The following is a 23204-nucleotide window of genomic DNA, read 5'->3' on the forward strand; positions in this document are numbered from 1 at the left end:
TGCATTAACTGTGAAGACATACTCCACACTTAGTCTCTGACAAAGCCTCATCTTTGTTACCTGAAAAGAACAAGTTGACCACAATGTCCTTGGTAATGAAGAAATGTTCGTTTCTCTGAAATCCCTTTGTCATCAGTTAGCCCCCTTGCTCCCTGGTATCCCCACAATTCTCTTGTAGGCATCCTGTTTCTAATACTTAAACTTCTCGGCTCTTTTTTTTTCCTTTAGTTATTTTCTTCCAAAATTCCCTCTTGCCCATTTTACATTTTTTCCTGCCATAGCTGGTTCCTTTTTATTGGCTTCACTTTAGCTGGATTTCAATTTTTGAAGGATACCTGTTTGGCTCAAATACTCTCTTGTCCTTTGCCATTTAATCGTAGTCTGATTTTTTTTTCTTTCCTGCTTTTTTAGGGGACTTAGGTGGACATGCCTCTCCCCCCCATGCATACCTTCTGTGATTCTTATAGGGAATACTTAAGTAATTGCCTTGCTGAGTGAAAGAATTTTAACTTCCTCACTTTTTAATGTAGGGTCTTTTCAGGTAGCCTCCTATTTTAAATCTACTCTCACTGTTACTTAGTGCGTTGTCTGTAATTACTTTGCTCCTGTGTTTAACTTCGGACTAAATCTGGCATAGCTACTCCTCTTGTATGCCATAGACGTAGCTTTTCCAAAAAAGCAGTTATATGAAGACATTGAGAAATAGCTTCTCTAAACCTTGTCCTGGTATGACACTGGTACACTTTCTGTAAGTGGGTACTTGAAACAAGCATTATTACTAGTTTATTAAATTTTAGTTGTCTCTAGGATCTCTCTCAATATTGCACATGCAATATCTTTCCTGATCCAGAGGCTGGTAGTATAAACTTATTAGTACATTTTACATTTTTAGGCTTGGGAATTAAGATTTTTATGGATACCATTTGTATTTCCCTTTCCATTCAAACTTTTATAGAGGTTGGCAGTAACTTCCAGGTATAGTTAGGTCCAACACTGGAAAAATAGAGTAGGAGGGGTACTACCTCCCCTGCTGACACCACCTCCTGCCTTATGGAGGGACAAGGAAAGTGTCACTGGCTGCTGCACTGCCTACTTTGCTGGACTGTAGGACTACCTGAGAGCTTGGAGCAGAAGAGGTGCTGTACTGGCCCTACCTAAGCCCAGGAAATCACTTAATACAGTGTGTTTAACACCAGCTTCCTCAATTAAAGGATTGTGACAGCCTGTCTTAGTGTCCTTATGTTATTTCTGGAAGTAATTCAGTCTCCCTCTGGACCTTCAGATCAGCATCTCTGGTTTCAAGGTGCATTACTTGTGTTCTGAGATCCACAACCTGTTTGTGCCTGATGCATACCTAAAGCACTTGGCCTGAGGCAAAAAAATGCACACCATAGTCTGTGCAGTATCCTTCCCTTTCTGGCTACTTACACTTGGGAACGTCTTTCTCTAACTTTGGTATTAAGTTGATCTAAGTTTTCTTACATTAGACGCCAAAGTTTTATTAGTTTTTTCTTCACTCGCTAACTGAACAATATATTTTTCTCAGTACCAGAATCTCATGCTGTCTACACTTAACTGTGCTTGATGAAAGCAGAATTTCATTGAAGACTGGCTCTGGCCAAGAGTGTGCAGAGACTTGAATGGTTGCTGAATATGTGCCCCATCGGTTCTAGTTTATTGTCATAATTTTCTCCCACTGAGCAGATGCAGATCAGTCACTGAGGGAACTATTTCCTTGACATCACGCTAAAAGCCTGAAAATCTGTATAAATCAAATTTAATTCAGAAATGTACAATGGGCAATTGACTAGGAACTGAAATGATACAAAATCTTCCCAGAGTCTGAGGACACAGATTAAACAAACAAACAAAAATCTTAGCTATGTATTCTTAATTTCCAAAAACAGAATAGCGACTATGTCATAATGCATCCTTTGTTTTTAAATTTCAGGTGTCCGTTAAGGAGACAGAACTATGACTATGGAATCTACCTCCTCACAGTTTTGTACCATGAATCGTGGGTAAGCAAATGAACATATCTAACAAAATAAACAGTGCTTTTAATTCAGAAAAGATAATGCTTCACCTAGGACCACATTTAGTTAAAAATCCTGACTTGTGTGGTGGGTGGAATCGTTCTGCAGCTCCAGCATGCTTGGAAGATTTACAAAAAGCATAACAGCCCTGTTCTGTCCAACGTGAACGACAGAAAGCACTTCTAATACCTTTCCAGGATGCCACTATTTTATTGTTTACTTGACTTCATATGCCCACAATAAATATCACCCCACAGGAGGTCTTAAATAAATTCCTTTTGTTCTGACAGGAATTAGGAATAATTTTGATTGCATTTATCTTGATGCAGTATTAAAAAGCTAAATGGAAATGAAACAGCTTTCCAAAAGATTTCAACTGGCTATTAAATGCACACACTGAAAATTAGATAAGAAATCAGTTTAAAATGTTTGTTTGTTTTTTTTAAAATGTGGTTTTATAATACCTGATTATCTTAACCCAAAGCAAAATACAGAGAAGCAGGAAACAAAATAATTTGACAGACTTGTGTTTAAAAACTACAAGTTAATTAGTTAAATATTCAAGTGATAAAATCAAATTTGTTTTTAAGCAATGAATGAAGTTATTTTAAAGGTGTCACAGATTATTTGAATCTTACACTTGTCTTAAAATATGCTTTTTTCCCTTTTGGGGAATATTTTATATTCAAAACACATTGCTTTTAATGTGTACAACTTAATTAAAAACGGGTCTGTGCCTAGTAAGTTTCACAAAAGTAGTGACCTTGTGGTGAGTGAAATATTCTCCTATGGTGAGTAGAGGGACAATAATTTTTGCATTTATTCCAATTCAGGGTCTCTCTTTTTTGGTTGGCCCCACCCACCTCACTGCCTAATTGCTGAGGCTGTCCGTAGGAGCATCAGTTGTGATATGTTACAAGAACACTAGTACATTAGGAATTAGAATAAATAACTGTTTCATATAGGTCATCAAGTGGACATAAAACAACTTTTCAATCCATACTCTTTTCTCTATCAAAATGTATCCCTCAACTGGCTCGTTAATACTTAGTATATCCATTTCTCCCATGACTTCTAGTCATTCCTATTGACAGACAGCTGCAGCAGCACAGGAGCCAGCAAACAGAGCTGTAAACAGGGGAGTTGCAGTGGGAGTTCTGTTGGAGGAGCAGGTTTTTGTAGTTTGTAGTTTGTGGATTGTATTGTGGTGTGTGCATGTGTGTGGAGGCTGCTAGGGGCAGTGTGCTGGGAAAGCAGCGGAGCCCTGATTAGGGGGCGGGGCTTACCTGATTAGGGGTCCTGTATAAGGAGCCAGCCAGGCAGGCAGCAGCACAGGAGCCAGCAAACAGAGCTGTAAACAGGGGAGTTTCAGTGGGAGTTTCCAGGGGGAGGTTGCAGGGGAGACTAAGACAGAGGAACTGAAAAGCAAGTCAAGGGATAGGGTGGTGGTCTGGTGCCTGCTGGGGGCTTGTGTTGTGTTGACTACCAGGCGTCAGGTGGGAAGGCCATGACTGATACAGAGGCAGCAGTGAAAGACACAATGAGGATGACTGGATGTGGAAGCTGCGGCATGTACATGATCCTGGAGGGGGCGCCTGAAAAGAGCTTTGTCTGCATGAAGTGCCGCCTGATAGAGCTGATGGAAGAGAAGATCCGAGGACTGGAGATGCAGGTGCAAACTCTGGTTGAGTTCAGAAGGGGGTTTGAGCAGACGATGGAGCACAGACACGAGGGGGCTGAAGGGATAAGCTCAGATGTGCAGATGGAAGCAGGACCAAAGAATTCAGAGGAGAGACTGCTGGGGGAGGAAAGTGGACGGTGGAAGCATGTGACTTAAGAGAACCAGGCAGAGGAAAAGATAGGCCAGTGAAGGAGAAATAGAACTCAGGAACAGGTTTGCAGAGTTGGAAAATGAAGAAGGGGCACAGCAGGTGGTCGCTGAAGGAGAGAGGGGAAGGAAAAAGAGAAGAGCTGATAGTCCTGCAAGAGGAGGGGAGGAGTCAATGGAGGCAACACCAAATATGAGCCCCAGGAGGATTGCAAGGGGGAATAGGAATCGAGAGGACTTGCAGCTGGTGGGTGCGGGAGATAGACCGGAGAAGCGCACTGTCACCAGGAAAAGGCAGGTCTACGTGATTGGAGACTCCTTACTGAGAAGAATAGACAGGCCTGTGACTAGAGCTGATCGGGAGAACAGAAGGATGTGCTGTATGCCGGGTGCTAAGATACAGGATGTGGACCTGAGGCTGAAAAGGATACTAGCGGGAGCGGGGAAGAATCCGTTGATTGTCCTTCATGTGGGAACAAATGATACGGGTAGATACTCTCTGGAATGTATCAAGGGAGACTATGCCAGACTTGGGAAGACGCTTAAGGAAATCGAGGCTCAGGTGATCTTCAGTGGGATTCTGCCGGTTCCTAGAGAAGGGCGACAAAGGTGTGACAAGATTATGGCGATCAACAGATGGCTCAGGCAGTGGTGCTATAAGGAGGGCTTTGGGATGTATGGCCATTGAGAAGCATTTACGGACAGAAGACTGTTCTCTCGGGATGGACTTCACCTGAGCAAGGAGGGAAATAGACTCTAGGATGGAGGCTCGCTGACGTGATTAAGAGAGCTTTAAACTAGAAATTTGGGGGAGATGGTTGGGAGATGTTCGGGAGATCTCCATGCCGGAATTTAACCTTGAGAGGGAAGTAAACAAAGTAAGAGGGGATACAGCCATGGACAGAAGAATTGGCATAAGGAGGAAGGGTAGTGTAGATAACAGACTAACAGGTGATTTTGGTGGTAGAATGTCTGTGCCTAACAGGGTACAGAATGTGAGTGAAGCCAAACGGCAAAAATTAAGATGTCTGTACACTAATGCGAGGAGCCTAGGGAACAAAATGGAGGAACTAGAGCTACTGGTGCAGGAAGTGAAACCGGATATTATAGGGATAACAGAAACGTGGTGGAATAGTAGTCATGACTGGAGTACAGGTATTGAAGGCTATGTGCTGTTTAGGAAAGATAGAAATAAAGGCAAAGGTGGTGGAGTAGCATTGTACATCAGTGAGGAGGTTAACTGTAAAGAAATAAGAAGTGATGGAATGGACAAGACAGAGTCTGTCTGGGCAAAAATCAGACTGGGAAAGAGAGCTACTAGAGCCTCCCCTGAGATAGTGCTTGGGGTGTGCTACAGACCGCCGGGATCTGATTTGAATATGGATAGAGACCTCTTTAATGTTTTTAAGGAAGTAAACACTAATGGGAAATGTGTGATCATGGGAGACTTTAACTTCCCAGATATAGACTGGAGTACAAGTGCTAGCAAGAATAGTAGGGATCAGATTTTTCTGGATGTGATAGCTGATGGATTCCTTCACCAAGTAGTTGAAGAACCGACAAGAGGGGATGCCATTTTAGATTTGGTTTTGGTGAGCAGTGAGGACCTCATAGAAGAAATGGTTGTAGGGGACAACCTTGGTTCAAGTGATCATGAGCTAATTCAGTTCAAACTAGATGGAAGGATAAACAAAAATAAATCTGGGACTAGGGTTTTTTATTTCAAAAGGGCTAACTTTAAAGAATTAAGGAAATTAGTTAGGGAAGTGGATTGGACTGAAGAACTTGTGGACCTAAATGCGGAGGAGGACTGGAATTACTTTAAGTCGCAGCTGCAGAAACTATCGGAAGCCTGCATCCCAAGAAAGGGGAAAAAAAAACATAGGCAGGAGTTGTAGACCAAGATGGATGAGCAAGCATCTCAGAGAGGTGATTAAGAAAAAGCAGAAAGCCTACAAGGAGTGGAAGAAGGGTGGGATTAGCAAGGAAAGCTGTCTTAGTGAGGTCAGAACATGTAGGGATAAAGTGAGAATGGCTAAAAGCCAAGTAGAGTTGAATCTTGCAAAGGGAATTAAAACCAATAGTAAAAGGTTCTATAGCCATATAAAAAGAAAACAAAGAAAGAAGTGGGACCGCTACACACTGAGGATGGAAAGGAGGTTAAGGATAACCTAGGCATGGCCCAATATCTAAATAAGTACTTTGCCTCAGTCTTTAATAAGGCTAATGGGGAGCTTAGGGATCATGGAAGACAAACGGGAATGAGGATATGGAGGTGGATATTACCACATCTGAGGTAGAAACCATACTTGAACAGCTTAATGGGACAAAATCGGAGGGCCCGGACAATCTTCATCCAAGAATATTAAAGGAACTGGCGCATGAAATTGCAAGCCCGTTAGCGAGAATTTTTAATGAATCAGTAAACTCAGGGGTTGTACCGTACGACTGGAGAATTGCTAACGTAGTTCCTATCTTTAAGAAAGGGAGAAAGAGTGATCCGAGTAACTATAGGCCTGTTAGTTTGACATCTGTAGTATGTAAGGTCTTGGAAAAAGTTTTGAAGGAAAAAGTAATTAAGGACATTGAGGTCAATGGTAATTGGGACAAAGTACAACATGATTTTACTAAAGGTAGATCGTGCCAAACCAACCTTATCTCCTTTTTTGAGAAGGTGACAGACTATTTAGACAAAGAAAATGCGGTAGACCTAATTTACCTAGATTTCAGTAAGGCATTTGACACGGTTCCACATGCGGAATTATTAGTCAAATTGGAAAAGATGGGGATCAATATGAGAATTGAAAGGTGGATAAGGAACTGGTTAAAGGGGAGACTACAACGGGTCATACTGAAGGGTGAACTGTCAGGCTGGAAGGAGGTTACTAGTGGAATTCCTCAAGGATCGGTTCTGGGACCAATCTTATTTAACCTTTTTATTACCGACCTTGGCACAAAAAGCGGGAATGTGCTAATAAAGTTTGCGGATGACACAAAGCTGGGGGGTATTGCTAACACAGAGAAGTACTGGGATATCATACAGGAAGATCTGGACGACCTTGTAAACTGGACTAATAGTAATAGGATGAAATTTAATAGTGAAAAGTGCAAGGTCATGCACTTAGGGATTAATAATAAGAACTTTAGATATAGATTGGAGACGCATCAGTTGGAAGCAACAGAGGAGGAGAAGGACCTTGGGGTATTGGTAGATCACAGGATGACTATGAGCCGCCAATGTGATATGGCCGTTAAAAAAGCTAATGCGGTTTTAGGATGCATTAGGCAAGGTATTTCCAGCAAAGATAAGGAGGTGTTAGTACCGTTATATAAGGCGCTGGTGAGACCCCACCTGGAATACTGTGTGCAGTTCTGGTCTCCCATGTTTAAGAAGGATGAATTCAAACTGGAACAGGTTCAGAGACGGGCTACTAGGATGATCCGAGGAATGGAAAACCTGTCATATGAAAGGAGACTCAGAGCTTGGCTTGTTTAGCCTAGCCAAAAGAAGGCTGAGAGGTGATATGCTTGCTCTTTATAAATATATCAGAGGGATTAATATTAGGGAGGGAGAGGAATTATTTAAGTTTAGTATCAATGTAGATACAAGAATGAATGGGTATAAACTGGACACTAGGAAGTTTAGACTTGAAATTAGGCGAAGGTTTCTAACCATTAGAGGAGTGAAGTTCTGGAACAGCCTTCCAAGGGGAGTAGTGGGGGCAAAAGACATATCTGGCTTTAAGATTAAGCTTGATAAATTTATGGAAGGGATGGTATGATGGGAGAGCCTAATTTTGGCAATTGATCTTTGATTATCGCCAGATAAGTATGCCCAGTGGTTGGTGATGGGATGGGATCTGAGTTACTGCAGAGAATTCTTTCCTGAGTGCTGGCTGGTAAGTCTTGCCCACATGCTCAGGGTTTAGCTGATCGCCATATTTGGGGTCGGGAAGGAATTTTCCTCCAGGGCAGATTGGCAGAGGCCCTGGAGGTTTTTTGCCTTCCCCTGCAGCGTGGGGCATGGGTCACTTGCTGGTGGATTCTCTGCAGCTTGAGGTCTTCAAACCACAATTTGAAGACTTCAATAACTCAGGCATAGGTTAGGGGTTTGTTATTGAAGTGGATGGGTAGGGTTCTGTGGCCTGCTTTGTGCAGGGGGTCTGACTAGATGATCACATGGGTCCCTTCTGACCCTAGAATCTATGAATCTATAGATAACATACCTGCCATAAAAAGGCATGTTGAAAACCAATACTTGCATTTTGGATAGCTTCTATTTGTTTCAGGGAAGTAACTGACAAATATGACATTTAGCCGCCGCTGCCACTACATTTGGCATTTGTGCAGCAATCATGTTTTCACACAGTATTTGAGCAGGTGTGTTTACAAGTATAGTATTTTTTCAGAGTCTGTAAAATGTAGCAGACTGGAAGTTCTCAAAATATTGATAAAAAAATAGTACATTCAGTTAACATTAACCATCTGACTAATTATATTAGGCTGAAAATAAGTTGGGTACTTCCTTCCCACTCTCTCTCAATCATCTTAGTTGTGCCTTGGTGTCACTGCATTTGTTACCCAGCTTTTATATACTTCTCTGTGAACCTTGCAGTACTTAGCCCTGGTCTACACTGCGGGGGGAGGAGGGGGTCAACCTAAGATACGCAACTTCAGCTATGCAAATAGCGTAGCAGAAGTCGGCGTATCTTAGTTTGACTTACCTGGCCGTGAGGACGGTGGCGAGTCAACTGCTGCCGCTCCCCCGTCGACTCTGCTTCCGCCTCTCACGCGCTGGAGTTCTGGAGTCGACGGGGAGCGTGTTCGGGGATCGATTTTATCCATGTCTAGACGAGACACAATAAATCAATCCCCGATAGATCGCTCTCTACCCACCAATCCGGCAGATAGCGAAGACCTGCCCTTAGTCAGAGTGGAGTTAAATTGGATTGTATTTTTAGTCTTGTCTTTGCATGGGAAGACCCTTAGTTTCCCTTCATAATATTATTTTTAGTTGACTTTCTAGTAGTATTTAAGTCCTCATAATCAACATTCTTTAAAAGTCTAATTTCTGCCTTCAGTCATTATAGTTACTTAAATATGTAATAACACATTCAGTCAGGGATTTTCATTTGATCAGACACTGCCTTGAAGGATGTGTATGATGTAATTATAGACAACATGCTATTAAATTTGGTTTATGAATTTATATTTTAAAGAATATGTTTCATAAGCTTTTACTTTTCAGTGGTATGCTACCAACTTAGGTATTTTCTCTGTACCAGTAAAACAAATCTTGAACTCGGATGACAGATCAAAGTTTCCAGCAGTAGAACAGTGACAACAAAGGCTAAGCACTGTTCCTTTTTTTGAATTCCAGGCAAACAACACATCTGTCCTTTGCTCTAGCATTACTTAGTGATAGAAGTCCAGGCCATACGATATTGCCGTGTGAGTGCTTGCTGTGTATTGAATACGCACAAGTCTCTTACCCTTTTATTACCTTTCAACTTCCATGTTAATATTTGATGAATTCATCAATCCGTTGTAATTGTCTTTGATTTCCATGAAAAATTGATGGTCTGCTGTGACATATTTGATTTTTTTCCATGATCAGTGGTAATCCCTTTTAATAGACCTGCTGAAAGATAGTTTTGATGCATTTTGTTAACCGTAAGTAAACAAGCTGTGATCTGTTTTAATCTGTGTGAACTTTAAATATTGGGGGGGATTAGTCCTAACTATAGACAGTAACATTAGACAAAAGTAATCTCGAGATTTGGTCACCTTGCCAACAGAGTGGTGCCATATTGCATGCTTGCATGAGTGTGCTTGGTGGAATGCAATAAGAAAATGAGGCTAGTCTTTCCTTTCCGTGTTGACTATTACTGCTTTTGTTGCAAGATGTGATGCGAGACCTAAAGACCCAGTGCAGTACTTGCTGTTTTAGTTATTGTCGATCCTCTCTAATAGTACTAATGACTGGAAGAACTGTTGTGAAGTACTGAAACTTGCAAATTAGCACATATGGGAAAAAACAGGATATGAAAACCAAGGGCTGTATATAGGTCAGAGAGCGTAGTTATGTTTTAAGTGTAACTTGGCTTTAATTGTTTGACGCACTACAGCATATGTACTAATGTTAGGAAGTAATTTGTCAAAATAATTACATATTAATAATATGAGGTCTCACTATAGTATCTCCTAATTAAACCTTTTCTCAGAGTTGGGAATTGCCAATTTCTGTGTGGATTGTCCAATGCTTGGTAAATTGCATGCTATTGATCTGTACGAAGTGATGCAGGAGTAGTAAAGTGCTGATATAACTTTGTTCCCAAGTAACACATACATAGTTAATTCTGGATTGGTTGGTTTTTGGAAAAAATCCCCTGTGGATCACTCTTTGCTGAAAACTCATGTACTTTTTTCCCCAAAGATTGCCTTCCAGGTCCAAGTTTGGTCTTGAGGAGCATTTCTTCCTTTCTAACTAAGGCTTCAGTACAAGGACCAGGTTCTCTAGTAGTGGAACTCTGATTTTATAGATATCAATATTGCAGTAGCACTTGAAGGGTCCAATCAGAACTGGGTCTCCATTGTGCTGGATACTGTAAAAATAACCAGTGACAGTTGCTGCTCTGGTGTGCTCAGTCTATATGTGCAACAAGTCAGTGACAAACTAAATGGGAAGGAAAGGAGAGGGCAGGAGTAACCAATAAAGTAACAATTGCATAGATAAGATGTTTAATATGAAGTTTCTTCGTGTGCCTGTTTACAGGGCTCATTTTTGTCTAATTAGAAACAAATATCAGCTATCCCTGATTGACTGGTTTGGTTTCAATCTCTGGAGGTAGGAACGTTTGTGTGGATTAATTGTGTGTGTGTGTGTGTGTGTGTGTTCTGTGTATAACAGGCAGCATTGAAGGCATGGAGTAAATTGTGGGAGCAGCTGATAAATACTCAGATGAGACCAGCATTTGTGGAGTGGAGTGGGGTTGATCTATTGAGATGAACAGACAGGAGGAGTCAGAATTAGGAAGTGCTTGAAGAGTGAGCACAGGAATACTCTGCTTGATGCAGTGAAGCCAGTGGAGAAATTCAGAGTGTTACTGATGTGGTCAAAATAATGTGAAAGGAAAATGATCTTAGTAGGTACTTTTCTGAATTGACAGTAGATAGGCAATTTGAGGCTGCAGTACTCCAGATGAGAAATAAAGCAGTAGGTAGGTAGCCTTTTAATACTGGAGAGAGTGCAAAGGTCAGATTTTGGAAATACTATGGAGGAAGAAACTATGGCAGGATGTGAGGGGCAAGGGAGAGGAAGAAGTCTGACTACCACCTAAATTATGAGCCTGAATGAACGACAAGATGATTGTTGTGGTTTCAACAGTGACTAAGAATGGGGTGAAGATGAGACCTTGAGAGGAGAGATCAGGAATTAATTCTGCCATGTTAAGTTTTTGTCAATGAAATATTTAGAAAGAGGGGCTGGAGAGACAGGCTGAGATGAGGAATTATACACATGGAAACAAGTCAGGAGTGGAAGAAGTAGATTTGTGAGTCACTGGTGTAAAGGTGGGTAGTTGGAGCCATGTGAATGGGTGAGGTCACCCAAAGAAGGGGTAGAAACACTTCTAACACATTTTATGGTTTTACTTGAAGCCACTACGCAGGCATAGTTGAAAGTGACTTCCCACATGCTGATCCCAGAAATAGTTTGATCATGCAAACTCCTATGGAAGTTGAGGACACTCAGTACTTTTTCCAGATTGGGTCCCAAGTTTACCAAAATGTATGTTTCCCTTGGAGAATCTGTAAGTATGGGGTAAATGTGGCAAAGTGTGAAATTTAAGTTTCCACAACCATTTTAAAGTGAGAACTAGGATGATTTCCCTGTGTCTGGCATTCATTCCAACACAGTATAATGCTAACCCATCCATGGCATAAGAAGATTTCTTTATCAGAGGGGCTCTGGTTCTCTTTGGAATGTACCTGATTGCCCCACATGTTAGATATTTGTCAGGGGCAGCGTGAAACCCTTGGAGGAAGATATGCCTGGACTCCCTAAAGTCTTTGGGTACATTTTTCAAAAGAGGGTCCTATGTACATAATTCTATCTCATTGAAAGTCTATGGGATTTAAGCTCCTAAATCCCTTCGGTACTTTCGAAAATTATCCTATTGAAAAATATCATCCCCACCCCTTTTCAAATAACTGAAATTAAACACTTCTTACTCTCTTAATAACAATAAATAATGGAGATATACCTATCTCCTAGAACTGGAAGGGCACTCAAAAGGTCATCAAGTCCAGCCCTTGCCTTCACTAGCAGGACCAAGTGCTGATTTTTGCCCCAGATCCGTAAGTGGCCCCCTCAAGGATTGAACTCTCAACTCTGGGTTTAGCAAGCCAATGCTCAAACCACTGAGCTATCCCTCCCAAATCTATACATTTGATAGATTTCTCTTTAATAAAGTATAAGCATTTCCATCATATTTCATTTATGTTCATTTTCCAGCTGTGTTGCTTCCTTCCTTCCTTGGTTACGGTTTTTTTTAAATCCATTTGTTTAAATGGGAAAACAAAGTAATAAATCCTCTAATCCTTCATCCATCCTCTAATCACAGGCTAAGTAAAAAAATTTCGGTGGGAACCTGTTTAAAATATTGGCAGCACATCAGTGGGCTGATAATAAATGGGATTAATTTGCAAGGCAGTATGGTGTTAGGGACAGAACTGGGGGGTGGGAGGGAAATAACCACACAAGGAAGAGCAGAGCAAACTTCACTAGATCATGTCACTGTGCAATTTTTATATTTTTTTAATTAAGGTGCAGTAAGTTCATATTTGTAGCATCACTTAATATGGTTATACCCAATAAGTGATTGTCTGTCACAGAGGATTTTTGAAAGACAAGGTAGGTGAGGTAATCTTTGATTGGACCAACTTGTGATGGTGAGAGATGCAAGCTTTCATACCATATAGAACTCTTCTTCAGGTCACAGGACTTGGGACGAACATGGCTACATCTACACTGCATACAACATAGAGGAGTTTGACATCCACTATGTCAAACTTTCTCAATTCACAAATCAAACTGCCAGCCCGGCCTGCAATCTTGAAACCAAGTTGGATTTTTTTTTTTTTCCCTCATGCAGCTTCACCAGTAATTCTCTATAAATTATATTATGTCCTTGGTCACACCTGTGCAAATTGTAGGCTGGCTAGTGAGTTGCATAGCTCTAATACAGAAGTTAATTTCTCTACAGCCTCTCTAGTGCGAAGGCAGATGCCCATATTAACTTTTAAGTTCCAGGTTGTTTGCAATCCTGACAAAAAAAAAAAAATATCCAATTTGATATGGAGACATTGAGACAACATTGGAGTCTCAGTGAGTTGTTTTTTGTTTTTTTTTCTGTACAATCCCTCGTCAGATGACAACTGCTTTTCTCAAAGGCCTAGATGTTAGCCAGGAAACTGAAAGCTAAGTGTGCATTTAAAAAATAAAACATGATGACATTTGAAAATGCACAAGTAAGATCCCCCCACAAACAGCCTTGACGGGCTCTGCAGTGCTGCTCACAGAACAAACAAAAACCAGGAGACAATAGTCCCAAACAGTGAACTTCTTTGTTACATCAATGACCTTGGAAAATCTGAGGTTATCTTAATTGGTTAGCTTTGATATTGTTGTTATGCTGATGGTCATACATTGTGGTGAGATTTAAAGGTAGATGTGCTACACTACCTTTCCATAGCAAACTTTCTGCCTTATAAGCCTATGCACAGGAGTTTCAGGAAGGCAGGCTTTCATGTTTTGTCACCAAAAGTGATGACATTTTGGTGACAATTTCCAACATACAAACTTTAAAATGTTGATTACAATATTTTGAAAATGTACAGTAATGCTTAACATTTTATATTTTGCAGCTTTTTCATCTTAATCGGTAATTAAGTTAATACTTGTACATTATTAGTTTCTACACACCATGTAGTAGCTGTCTGAATAGCCAGTTTGCTGTTCATATGAACTGTAGTTTTCTAACCAATGCCTGAATGACCCTATGCTTTGTTCTGCTGTACTCTCTATTTGATGCTGTAATGTTTGGGTTGGTGGGGAGATAGTTTACTATAGTCTTGTTCTGTTACCAGTTTGGATGGTCTAGACTCTGTTCCTTGTGTCTTGGCTTTGCAGATTGTCCCCAGGAGAGAGCCGGTGGTGGACATGGTCTACATTGCCAAACAAAAAGGGCAGCATTGCGAGAACTTTAATGAAGTGTCTCTGTCTTACTATTGATAGCGGTATACAAAGCAGTAATTATAATAGGCATGTAATGGTCCTTGTATTAATTTTGGATGGATGCAAGTATAATAGCACGAAGAATTTTTTTTTTTTTAGTGTCAAAAGAATGGTAGTTTGCTGCCATCAAGTGGTTAAAGGAGACATAAACCGATCTTTCTCATTTACGTAGGAATAATCATTGAGATTTAAACTTATATTGTGGGTTGGAAACGGAGAGGAAACAAAGTAGAAATAAAAAATCAATTTTCAAGATGAAATGAGGTTAATGAGTAATGTTGTGAGGATCTCTTAATTAATGATCTGGAAAAGAGAAGGAACAGTGAACTGGAAAAAATAGTTGACTTGTTTAGTATGCAGCAGTGGTATAGCCCTGTTGGTCCTAGGATATTAGAGAGACAAGGTGGATGAGATAATATTTTATTGAACTGACTGCTGTTGATGAGAGAGACAAGCTTTCAAGTTATACAGAGGACTTTGTCAGGTCTGGAAAAGGTACTAAATGTCACAGCTAAAAGTCGAATAGATAGTTGGCATAAGTAGTTAGCACATACTCTGAGGAATCATTCAAGGTAAAGTGGCCTATTAACACCCCGTAGTCATAGGACAAAGGTGCAGGGGAAGGTTAGTGTTTTACAGATTATTGTAATAAGGCATAAATCCATTCTTTTTTAAGACCATGATTTTTAGTGTGTAACAAAGTTATGAATTTAAGCTTCCAGGTTCATCTTTTGAAAGTGGTGTTGTCCAGGTTTCCTTTGAGGATGGGGACTGATCGATCAGATATGAAGTGATTGCTTTGTGAAAAGTGTACAGCCATTGGTGATGTGGTGTTCGTCTTCTATCTTTTTCCTGTGTGAGTTCATTCTAATCTAGAGAATAGTGATTGTCTAGTTCAGAGGTCGGCAACCTTTCAGAAGTGGTGTGCCAAGTCTTCATTCATACACTCTAATTTAAGGCTTCGCATTCCAGTAATACATTTTAACGTTTTTAGAAGGACTCTCTATAAGTCTATAATATATAACCAAACTACTGTTATATGTAAAGTAAACAAGGTTTTCCAAATGTTTCAGAAGCTTTATTTAAAATTAATGCAGATCTTATGTGATCCTTGCCCTTGCTTTTCCTTGCTGAGTTTTCCAATGTCTGGCATGTATTTGGATACTTTAAGCTGCACACAGGCTTCTGAGTGATCAGTTGTTAACTGGCTCCAAGAGGGACAGAGGACAGATTTCATGTGTGATAAGACCTGTTCACACAGGTATGTGGATCCAAATGCTGAAAGCATTGCAAACGCAGTTTCCCTCAAACAGTTAAATTTCACGGGCAGGGATGTCCAGCAGGTCACAATAGAGGCCACATGATCTCTCTCAGTAGCTTCAAGTGTGCTCCGCAGATCCACAAACGTGGATGGCCACTATTCTGAGCTTTTTAACTGAATGAGCTGCATTTCGAAATCGTCAACACCCATCCACTGAAATACAGACAAATCCAAGTTGCTTTTGTTGAACTTTTCAGGTTTAATTAGGAAAGAAAGCATTGGGCCAAATTGCTGGAAATCTTGAAATCGATCAAAAAAAATTCTGATTGCAGTTCTTGCATATACTTTCGAATCTCATTGACATTGACAGTGCAACGTGTCAATAGCTCTTTTATGAGTTGGAAGTAGCAGAAAGTAGAAGTTTGAATATCCCTGGAAAAAACTGCTAGTTTCACAACAAATGCTTTCCAGGCTTTATAAAGATCCAGAACCGTTTGCTCTGCACCCTGGAGACAAAGGTTGGGTTCGTTTAGGTGAGCGGTGATGTCAGTTAGAAACATGAGCTTACACAGCCATTTGTCATCATCCAGTTTGGGGTAGTTTTGTTCTTTTTTTCAACAAAAAAGACAAAAACAAAAAACAAGTTTACAAAATGCACCAAAACCTTGCCACGATTTAGCCACTGAATGTTGCTGTGAAGTGGGATGTCATTCTAAGCACTGTCCATCTCTTCTAGCAGTGCTTGAAATTGAGTCAAAGATCGAGCAACAAGGAAATTTGCAGCACTGTATTCATCACATTATTAGGCTTTGAATTAGAAATTTTTAGCACACAGGTTTTCTTGATGGATGATAGTGAAATTTGACTGTCGGGCGGCCAATTTGATCTTCAAGAAACTGTACAAATCCCTTCTGTTTTCCGACCATGACAGGAGCACCATCTGTTATCACACAAAATATTTTGTCAACTCCTCATTCTTCAAAATGGCTTACAAAACTTTCCAGTATATCTTCCCCCTTTGTTTTGCCATGCAGGGATTTTAGGCAACAAAGTTCCTCTTGGTTTTCATCAGAAGCACGATATCTTGCAACAACTGCCAAATGTGGAATGTCATTTATATCCACACTGTCATCAACTGCAACACTAAACACTGTTGTCTTTTGATTCAGTCATCTGCTTTTCCTTAATGTTTTCTGCCATTTCATGTATGCGTCTTTCAACTGTTCTGGCAGAGATGGGCAGTTCTTTTATTCTAGATATGATTGTATCTTTATTTGGCAAATCATTGCACAAAATCTCCAAACTGCTGAGAAAAACTTTTTATATAGTCCCCATCTGTAAACAGCTTTCCATTTTTTGCAATGCACTGTGCAGTCTTGTAACTTCCTTCTGTCGCTTGATTTTTACTTACACTTAAGTTTTTAAAAACACTGCTTTGCTTCTCATAGACTGCTACTGCCTTTTTGATCGATTCAGGCTTGTCTGCTTCATCAAGAAGTTGTTGAACACTTGATGTGTGACAAACAAGACTTTCATAACAGAAAGCACAAATAGCACGGTCCTTCTTTTCAATATATCCAAATACATCTGTCCAAGCAGGCTGAAATGATCAGACATCTAGCTTTGCTTTCTTAAGAGCTGCCATATTGTCAAATGTTCCCATCAACTCTCAGGGGGGGGGAAAAAAAGTGGCGATAGAAGGCAGGCACAAGGTCAAACGCGGTGTGGTCTGATATAAGCAATTTTAAGATGGGGGTGCTGAGCTACACCCCCTCTTGCCTCGTGTGCAACCCTCAGTGTCCCAGGCTGGGGACAGTGGGCCACAGCGGGGAGGCTGCAGAGCACTGATCCAAGGCCAAGAGTAGAGCCCGGGGTGGCGTGGCCTGTTGGGACGCCAGACCAGAAAGCAGGCTGAGCAAGGCTGGAACCCCAGATCGGCAGCTGAGATGAGTGGAGCTGGTGGCTGGTAGGGCTGAGGAGGGCTGGAGGCCTGGATCCTGCGCTGGCGACCCGGGAGCAAGGTGAGTGCGACTGTGGCAGCAACCCCAGCTGGCAAGGGGCCAGCAGCCGGAACCCCAGAGCAGTGGCAGGCTGAGTGGCTCAGCCTGTGCCGCATGTCATCAAAAATAGCTCACATGCCATCTTTCGCACACATACCATAGGTTGCTGACCCCGGTCTAGTTTAACCCACGTAGTCTAGGGCCCCCAATAAAAGCGTGTCTCTCTCACCAACAGAAGTTGGTCCAATAAAAGATATTTCCTCACATACCTTGTCTCTTAAAATATTGTGCTAATTTCTGAGCTCCTCTCTGCCTCTGTGTAGCAGAAATTTAAAAAAAAAGTCAGTAAAAGGCAACAAAAAGGATTGGAAGCTTAGAATCATAGAAATGTCCTGTCTCCTGCGCAGAGGCAGGACTAAATTTATCTAGACCATCCATGACAGGTGTTTGGCTAACCTGTTCTTAAATACCGCCAGTAACTGAGATTGCACAGGATGGACTTCATCTCAGCAAGGAGGGAAATAGAATTCTAGGATGGAGGCTCGCCGACCTCATCAAGAGGGCTTTAAACTAGGAAGTTGGGGGAGATGGTTGGGAGATGTTCGGGAGATCTCCACGCCAGAATATAACCTGGAGAGGGAAGTAAACAAAGTGAGCGGGGATACCCTTGCGACCCCAAGATTTGATCCAAGGAGGAACAGTGGAGTAGAAACCAGAGTAACGGGTGATGCTGGTGGTAGAAAGTTTGCGCACGATGGGGGAAAGAATGTCACTGACGCCAAACGCCGAAAATTAAAAGGTCTGTACACTAATGCGAGGAGCCTAGGTAACAAGATGGAGGAACTGGAGTTACTAGTGCAGGAAGTGAAGCCGGATATTATAGGGATTACCGAAACCTGGTGGAATAGTACTCATGACTGGAGCACGGGTATTGAAGGCTATGTGCTGTTTAGAAAAGACAGGAAGAAAGGCAAAGGTGGTGGAGTAGCCTTGTACATCAATGATGAAATTAAATGTAGCGAAATAAGAAGCGATGGAATGGACAAGACAGAGTCTGTCTGGGCAAAAATCACACTGGGTAAAAAAGCAACTAGAGCATCCCCTGAGATAGTGCTTGGGGTGTGCTACAGACCGCCGGGATCGGATTGGGATATGGATAGAGACCTCTTTAATGTCTTTAATGAAGTAAACACAAAGGGGAAATGTGTGATTATGGGGGACTTCAACTTCCCAGATATAGACTGGAGGACGAGTTCTTGCAAGAATAATAGGGGTCAGATTTTTCTGGATGTGATAGCGGATGGATTTCTTCATCAAGTAGTTGAAGCACCTACCAGAGGGGATGCCATTTTAGATTTGGTGTTGGTGAGCAGTGAGGACCTCGTAGAAGAAATGGTGGTAGGGGACAACCTTGGTTCGAGTGATCATGAGCTGATTCAGTTCAAACTAGATGCAAGGATAAACAAATGTAGATCTGGGATTAGGATTTTTGACTTCTCGAGGGCTAATTTTAAAGAGTTAAGGAAATTAGTTAGGGAAGTGGATTGGATGGAGGAATTAGTGGATTTAAATGTGGAGGAGGCCTGGAATTACTTTAAGTCACAGCTGCGGAGACTGTCGGAAGCCTGCATCCCGAGAAAGGGGAAAAAAACCATGGGCAAGAGTTGTAGGCCAAACTGGATGAGCAAACAACTCAGAGAGGGGATTAGACAAAAGCAGAAAGCTTACAGGGGGTGGAAAGAAGGCAGGATCAGTAAGGAAAGCTACCTTGCTGAGGTCAGAACATGTAGGGATAAAGTGAGGAAGGCTAAAAGCCACATTGAACTGGAACTTGCAAAGGGAATCAAAACCAATAGTAAAAGGTTCTACAGCCACATAAATAAGAAGAAAACAAAGAAAGAAGAAGTGGGGCCGCTATACACTGAGGATGGAATGGAGGTTAAGGATAACCTAGGCATGGCCCAACATCTAAACAAGTACTTTGCCTCAGTTTTTAATAAGACTAGTGAGGGACCTTGCGATGATGGAGGGATGATAAACAGGAATGTGGATATGGAAGTGGATATTACGACAACTGAGGTAGAGGCCGTACTTGAACAGCTCGATGGGACGAAGTCGGAGGGCCCGGACAATCTCCATCCGAGGATATTAAAGGAACTGGCGCGTGAAATTGCGAGCCCGTTAGCGATAATTTTTAAGCAATCGATAAACTCGGGGGTTGTGCCGTATGACTGGAGGATTGCTAATGTAGTTCCTATTATTAAGAAAGGGAATAAGAGCGATCCGGGTAATTATAGGCCTGTTAGCTTGACGTCTGTAGTATGTAAGGTCTTGGAAAAAATTTTAAGGGAGAAAGTAGTTAAGGACATAGAGGTCAATGGTAATTGTGACGAATTGCAACACGGATTTACTAAAGGTAGATCGTGCCAAACCAATCTGATCTCCTTCTTTGAGAAGGTGACGGATTACTTAGATAAAGGAAATGCGGTAGATATAATTTACCTAGATTTCAGTAAGGCGTTCGACACGGTTCCGCACGGGGAGCTGTTAGTTAAATTGGAAAAGATGGGAGTGAATATGAAAGTTGTAAGGTGGATAAGGAACTGGTTAAAGGGGAGACTCCAGAGGGTCGTATTGAAAGGTGAACTGTCGGGCTGGAAGGAGGTCACCAGTGGAGTCCCTCAAGGATCGGTTTTGGGACCGATCTTATTTAACCTTTTTATTACTGACCTTGGCACAAAGAGCGGGAATGTGCTACTAAAGTTTGCGGATGACACGAAGCTGGGGGGTATTGCTAACACGGAGAAGGACAGGGATACTATTCAGGAAGATCTGAACCACCTTGTAAACTGGAGTAATAGAAATAGGATGAAATACAACAGTGAAAAGTGCAAGGTCATGCATTTAGGAATTAATAATAAGAATTTTGGATATACGTTGGGGGCGCATCAGTTGGAAGCGACGGAGGAGGAGAAAGACCTTGGGGTACTGGTTGATAGCAGGATGACTATGAGTCGCCAATGTGATACGGCTGTTAAAAAAGCAAATGCGATTTTGGGATGCATCAGGCGGGGTATTTCCTGCAAGGACAAGGAGGTGTTAGTACCGTTATATAAGGCGTTGGTGAGACCCCATCTGGAATACTGTGTGCAGTTCTGGTGTCCCATGTTCAAGAAGGATGAATTCGAACAGGAACAGGTTCAGAGACGGGCTACGAGGATGATCCGAGGAATGGAAAAACTGCCTTATGAAAGGAGACTCAAAGAGCTTGGCTTGTTTAGCCTGGCCAAAAGAAGGCTGAGGGGGGATATGCTCGCTCTATATAAATATATCAAGGGGGTTAACGTTAGGGAGGGAGAGGAATTATTTAAGTTTAGTACTAATGTAGGCACGAGGACGAATGGGTATAAACTGGATATTAGGAAGTTTAGACTTGAAATTAGACGAAGGTTTCTGACCATTAGGGGAGTGAAGTTCTGGAATAGCCTTCCGAGGGAAGTAGTAGGGGCAAAAGACTTTCCTGGCTTTAAGACAAAGCTTGATAAGTATATGGAGGGGATGTTATGATAGGATCGTTAATTTGGGCAATTGATCTTGAATTACCACCAGACAGGTCTGCTCAATGGTCTGCGGGGAGATGTTGGATGCGATGGGTACTGAGTTGCTGCGGAGAATTCCTTCTTGGGTGCTGGCTGGTGACTCTTGCCCACATGCTCAGGGTTTAGCTGATCGCCATATTTGGGGTCGGGAAGGAATTTTCCTCCAGGGCGGATTGGCAGGTGCCCTGGAGGTTTTTCGCCTTCCCCTGCAGCGTGGGGCACGGGTCGCTTGCTGGTGGTTTCCCTGCAGCTTGAGGTCTTCAAACCATTTTTGAGGATTTCAATAACTCGGTCCTGGGATAGGGGTTGTTATAAAATTGGATGGGTGGGGTTCTGTGGCCTGCCTTGTGCAGGAGGTCAGACTAGATGATCAGATTGGTCCCTTCTGACCTATGAGTCTATAATAACTAATTTAAGTGCTTACCTAACCTTACAGTTTGGACGTATAAAAAACTTCCTGTGTTCCCTCTAAGGTAGGGGTGTGTGTGTGTGCGTGCGCGCGCGCACACGTGCTTGCATCGGCAAAGCTAAAAACACTTTTAAATTATATATGTCCATGTTAGGAGATTGGATTGATTTACCTAAATTGGTTCTTAAACCAATCTAGTTGAATTGGTCCAAAAACTGTTTGTAGTTCAATCTCTAGTTAAACTTTAAAGTGAAAATTATTGGAGACCAAGTGAATATCAGTTGCTGGAGCTTTTCCTCACACTTCCTCGATTGTAGCAGTAGTTGAAAGGTTTGGAAGTTAAACCTGCATGTGTGCAACGTTTTTCCTGAACAATGTGTATTGTGCACGTACTCCTTACTTTCTTGGGAGTTTGTAAGAATACAGTAGAAAATTGCTAATGTAATCCGTGCTTTATAATCAATGTAATAAAGGCTCCCTCCTTGTACTACTCAAACACATTGGTATATAGTAATATATACTTTCTAAGATATTACTTTTACAAAATCCTACAGCATATTTACTGGTGCACTGTATACATTACAACTAAAATATTTAATTTTGACTGCTGAATGTCTTATGATTAAGGCTAATATTTTGTTATGGTTATTTTTAGTAAAAGTCACAGACAGGTCACAGCTTCCGTGAATTTTTGTTTATTGCCTGTGACTTTTGCTGCTGCAGCTACATGGTTTCCCCCGCCACTGGGGTGGCTGGGAGCTGTGGGGTTCCTCCTTCGCCCATGGCAGCTGGAAGCTGCAGGGAGGGAGCCATCTCCCAGGGTAGCTAGGAGCTGCAGGGTGACCATATTTCCCAGAGAGAAAACAGGACACCCCCAGCCACCCGCCTGAGACGTCCTATTTCTTCCCCTACCCCTCCCAGCATGAGACTGTCGCCCATTGCTGGAACCCTGAGGAGGGCCCCCTCAGAATCTGTCACTTGTAGCTGCTACCTTGCGGGGGGGGCCCTGTCACTGCTGTTGCCTGTTGCTGGAACCCTGCCAGCGCCCCACTGGCTGCCAGGTCCGGAGTCCCACAGCCCCTGGGCTGAAGCGCAGAATGTCACGGAGGTCTCTGGAACTCAGATTCCATGACCTCCATGACATAAACATAGCCTTAATTATGATGCATTATACTTGGTTTTTATTGTCCACTTGTTAATTAATAACTTAATTTGCAAAGGGTATTCCTGTCATTAAAATAAATTTTAAAAGGTAGTTCTGTATGTATGTAAAGCAAGGGACTAAGTAGTATACAGGGATCTGGAATTAGTAATCCATCCATCCTGGAAACCTGGATTCAAATACTTAAAAGTGAAGAGAATGTGGTGATCTCAGTCTAGATCAGTGGTGGGCAACCTGCAGCCTGTCAAGAGTAATTTGCTGGTGGGCTGCGAGACAGTTTGTTTACGTTGACCGTCCGCAGGCCTGGTGGCCTGCCCACAGCTCCCAGTGGCCGAAGTTTCTATTGCTGCCAAAGGGATAGATTGGATAGATATCCCATTCTGGGATAACTATATTAAAATTAGATTTCTACTTTGTTTGGAATAGTGAGAGAATAAGGTAGATAAGAGTAACTGAACTTAATCACACGTGCAGATTCTGATGTATTTCCCCTTTAGTCCAGAGCTGCTCTTTAGAGGCTTTCATTAAGTGCTTTTCAAATATTACAATTTTATTCCTGGTGTTACTGATGCAAGTAAGAATAGTGATTCCAATCAATGGAAAGTTCCAAAC

At 41.8% G+C, this 23204-nt stretch overlaps 1 protein-coding gene and 1 long non-coding RNA gene across 2 annotated transcripts in view; one reads left to right on the plus strand and one right to left on the minus strand.

The window, feature by feature from the left end:
- The window catches only part of MRPS35 (mitochondrial ribosomal protein S35), a 59278-nt gene that overhangs the window by 27080 nt on the left and 8994 nt on the right, over positions 1-23204 (plus strand). Inside the window, exon 7 of the mRNA XM_050966260.1 lies at positions 1952-2021. Coding sequence (XP_050822217.1) covers positions 1952-2021 — 70 coding nt within the window. The remainder of the gene's footprint in view (positions 1-1951; positions 2022-23204) is intronic.
- Positions 15812-21989, minus strand: LOC127057880 (uncharacterized). The gene is made up of 2 exons (XR_007776213.1): positions 21430-21989; positions 15812-17921 (listed from the first exon to the last, which is right to left on the minus strand). It is a non-coding gene; the product is annotated as an uncharacterized LOC127057880 (long non-coding RNA).

The sequence above is a fragment of the Gopherus flavomarginatus genome, chromosome 1, assembly GCF_025201925.1.
Source record: "Gopherus flavomarginatus isolate rGopFla2 chromosome 1, rGopFla2.mat.asm, whole genome shotgun sequence".
In the NCBI taxonomy this organism is placed as follows: Eukaryota; Metazoa; Chordata; order Testudines; family Testudinidae; genus Gopherus; species Gopherus flavomarginatus.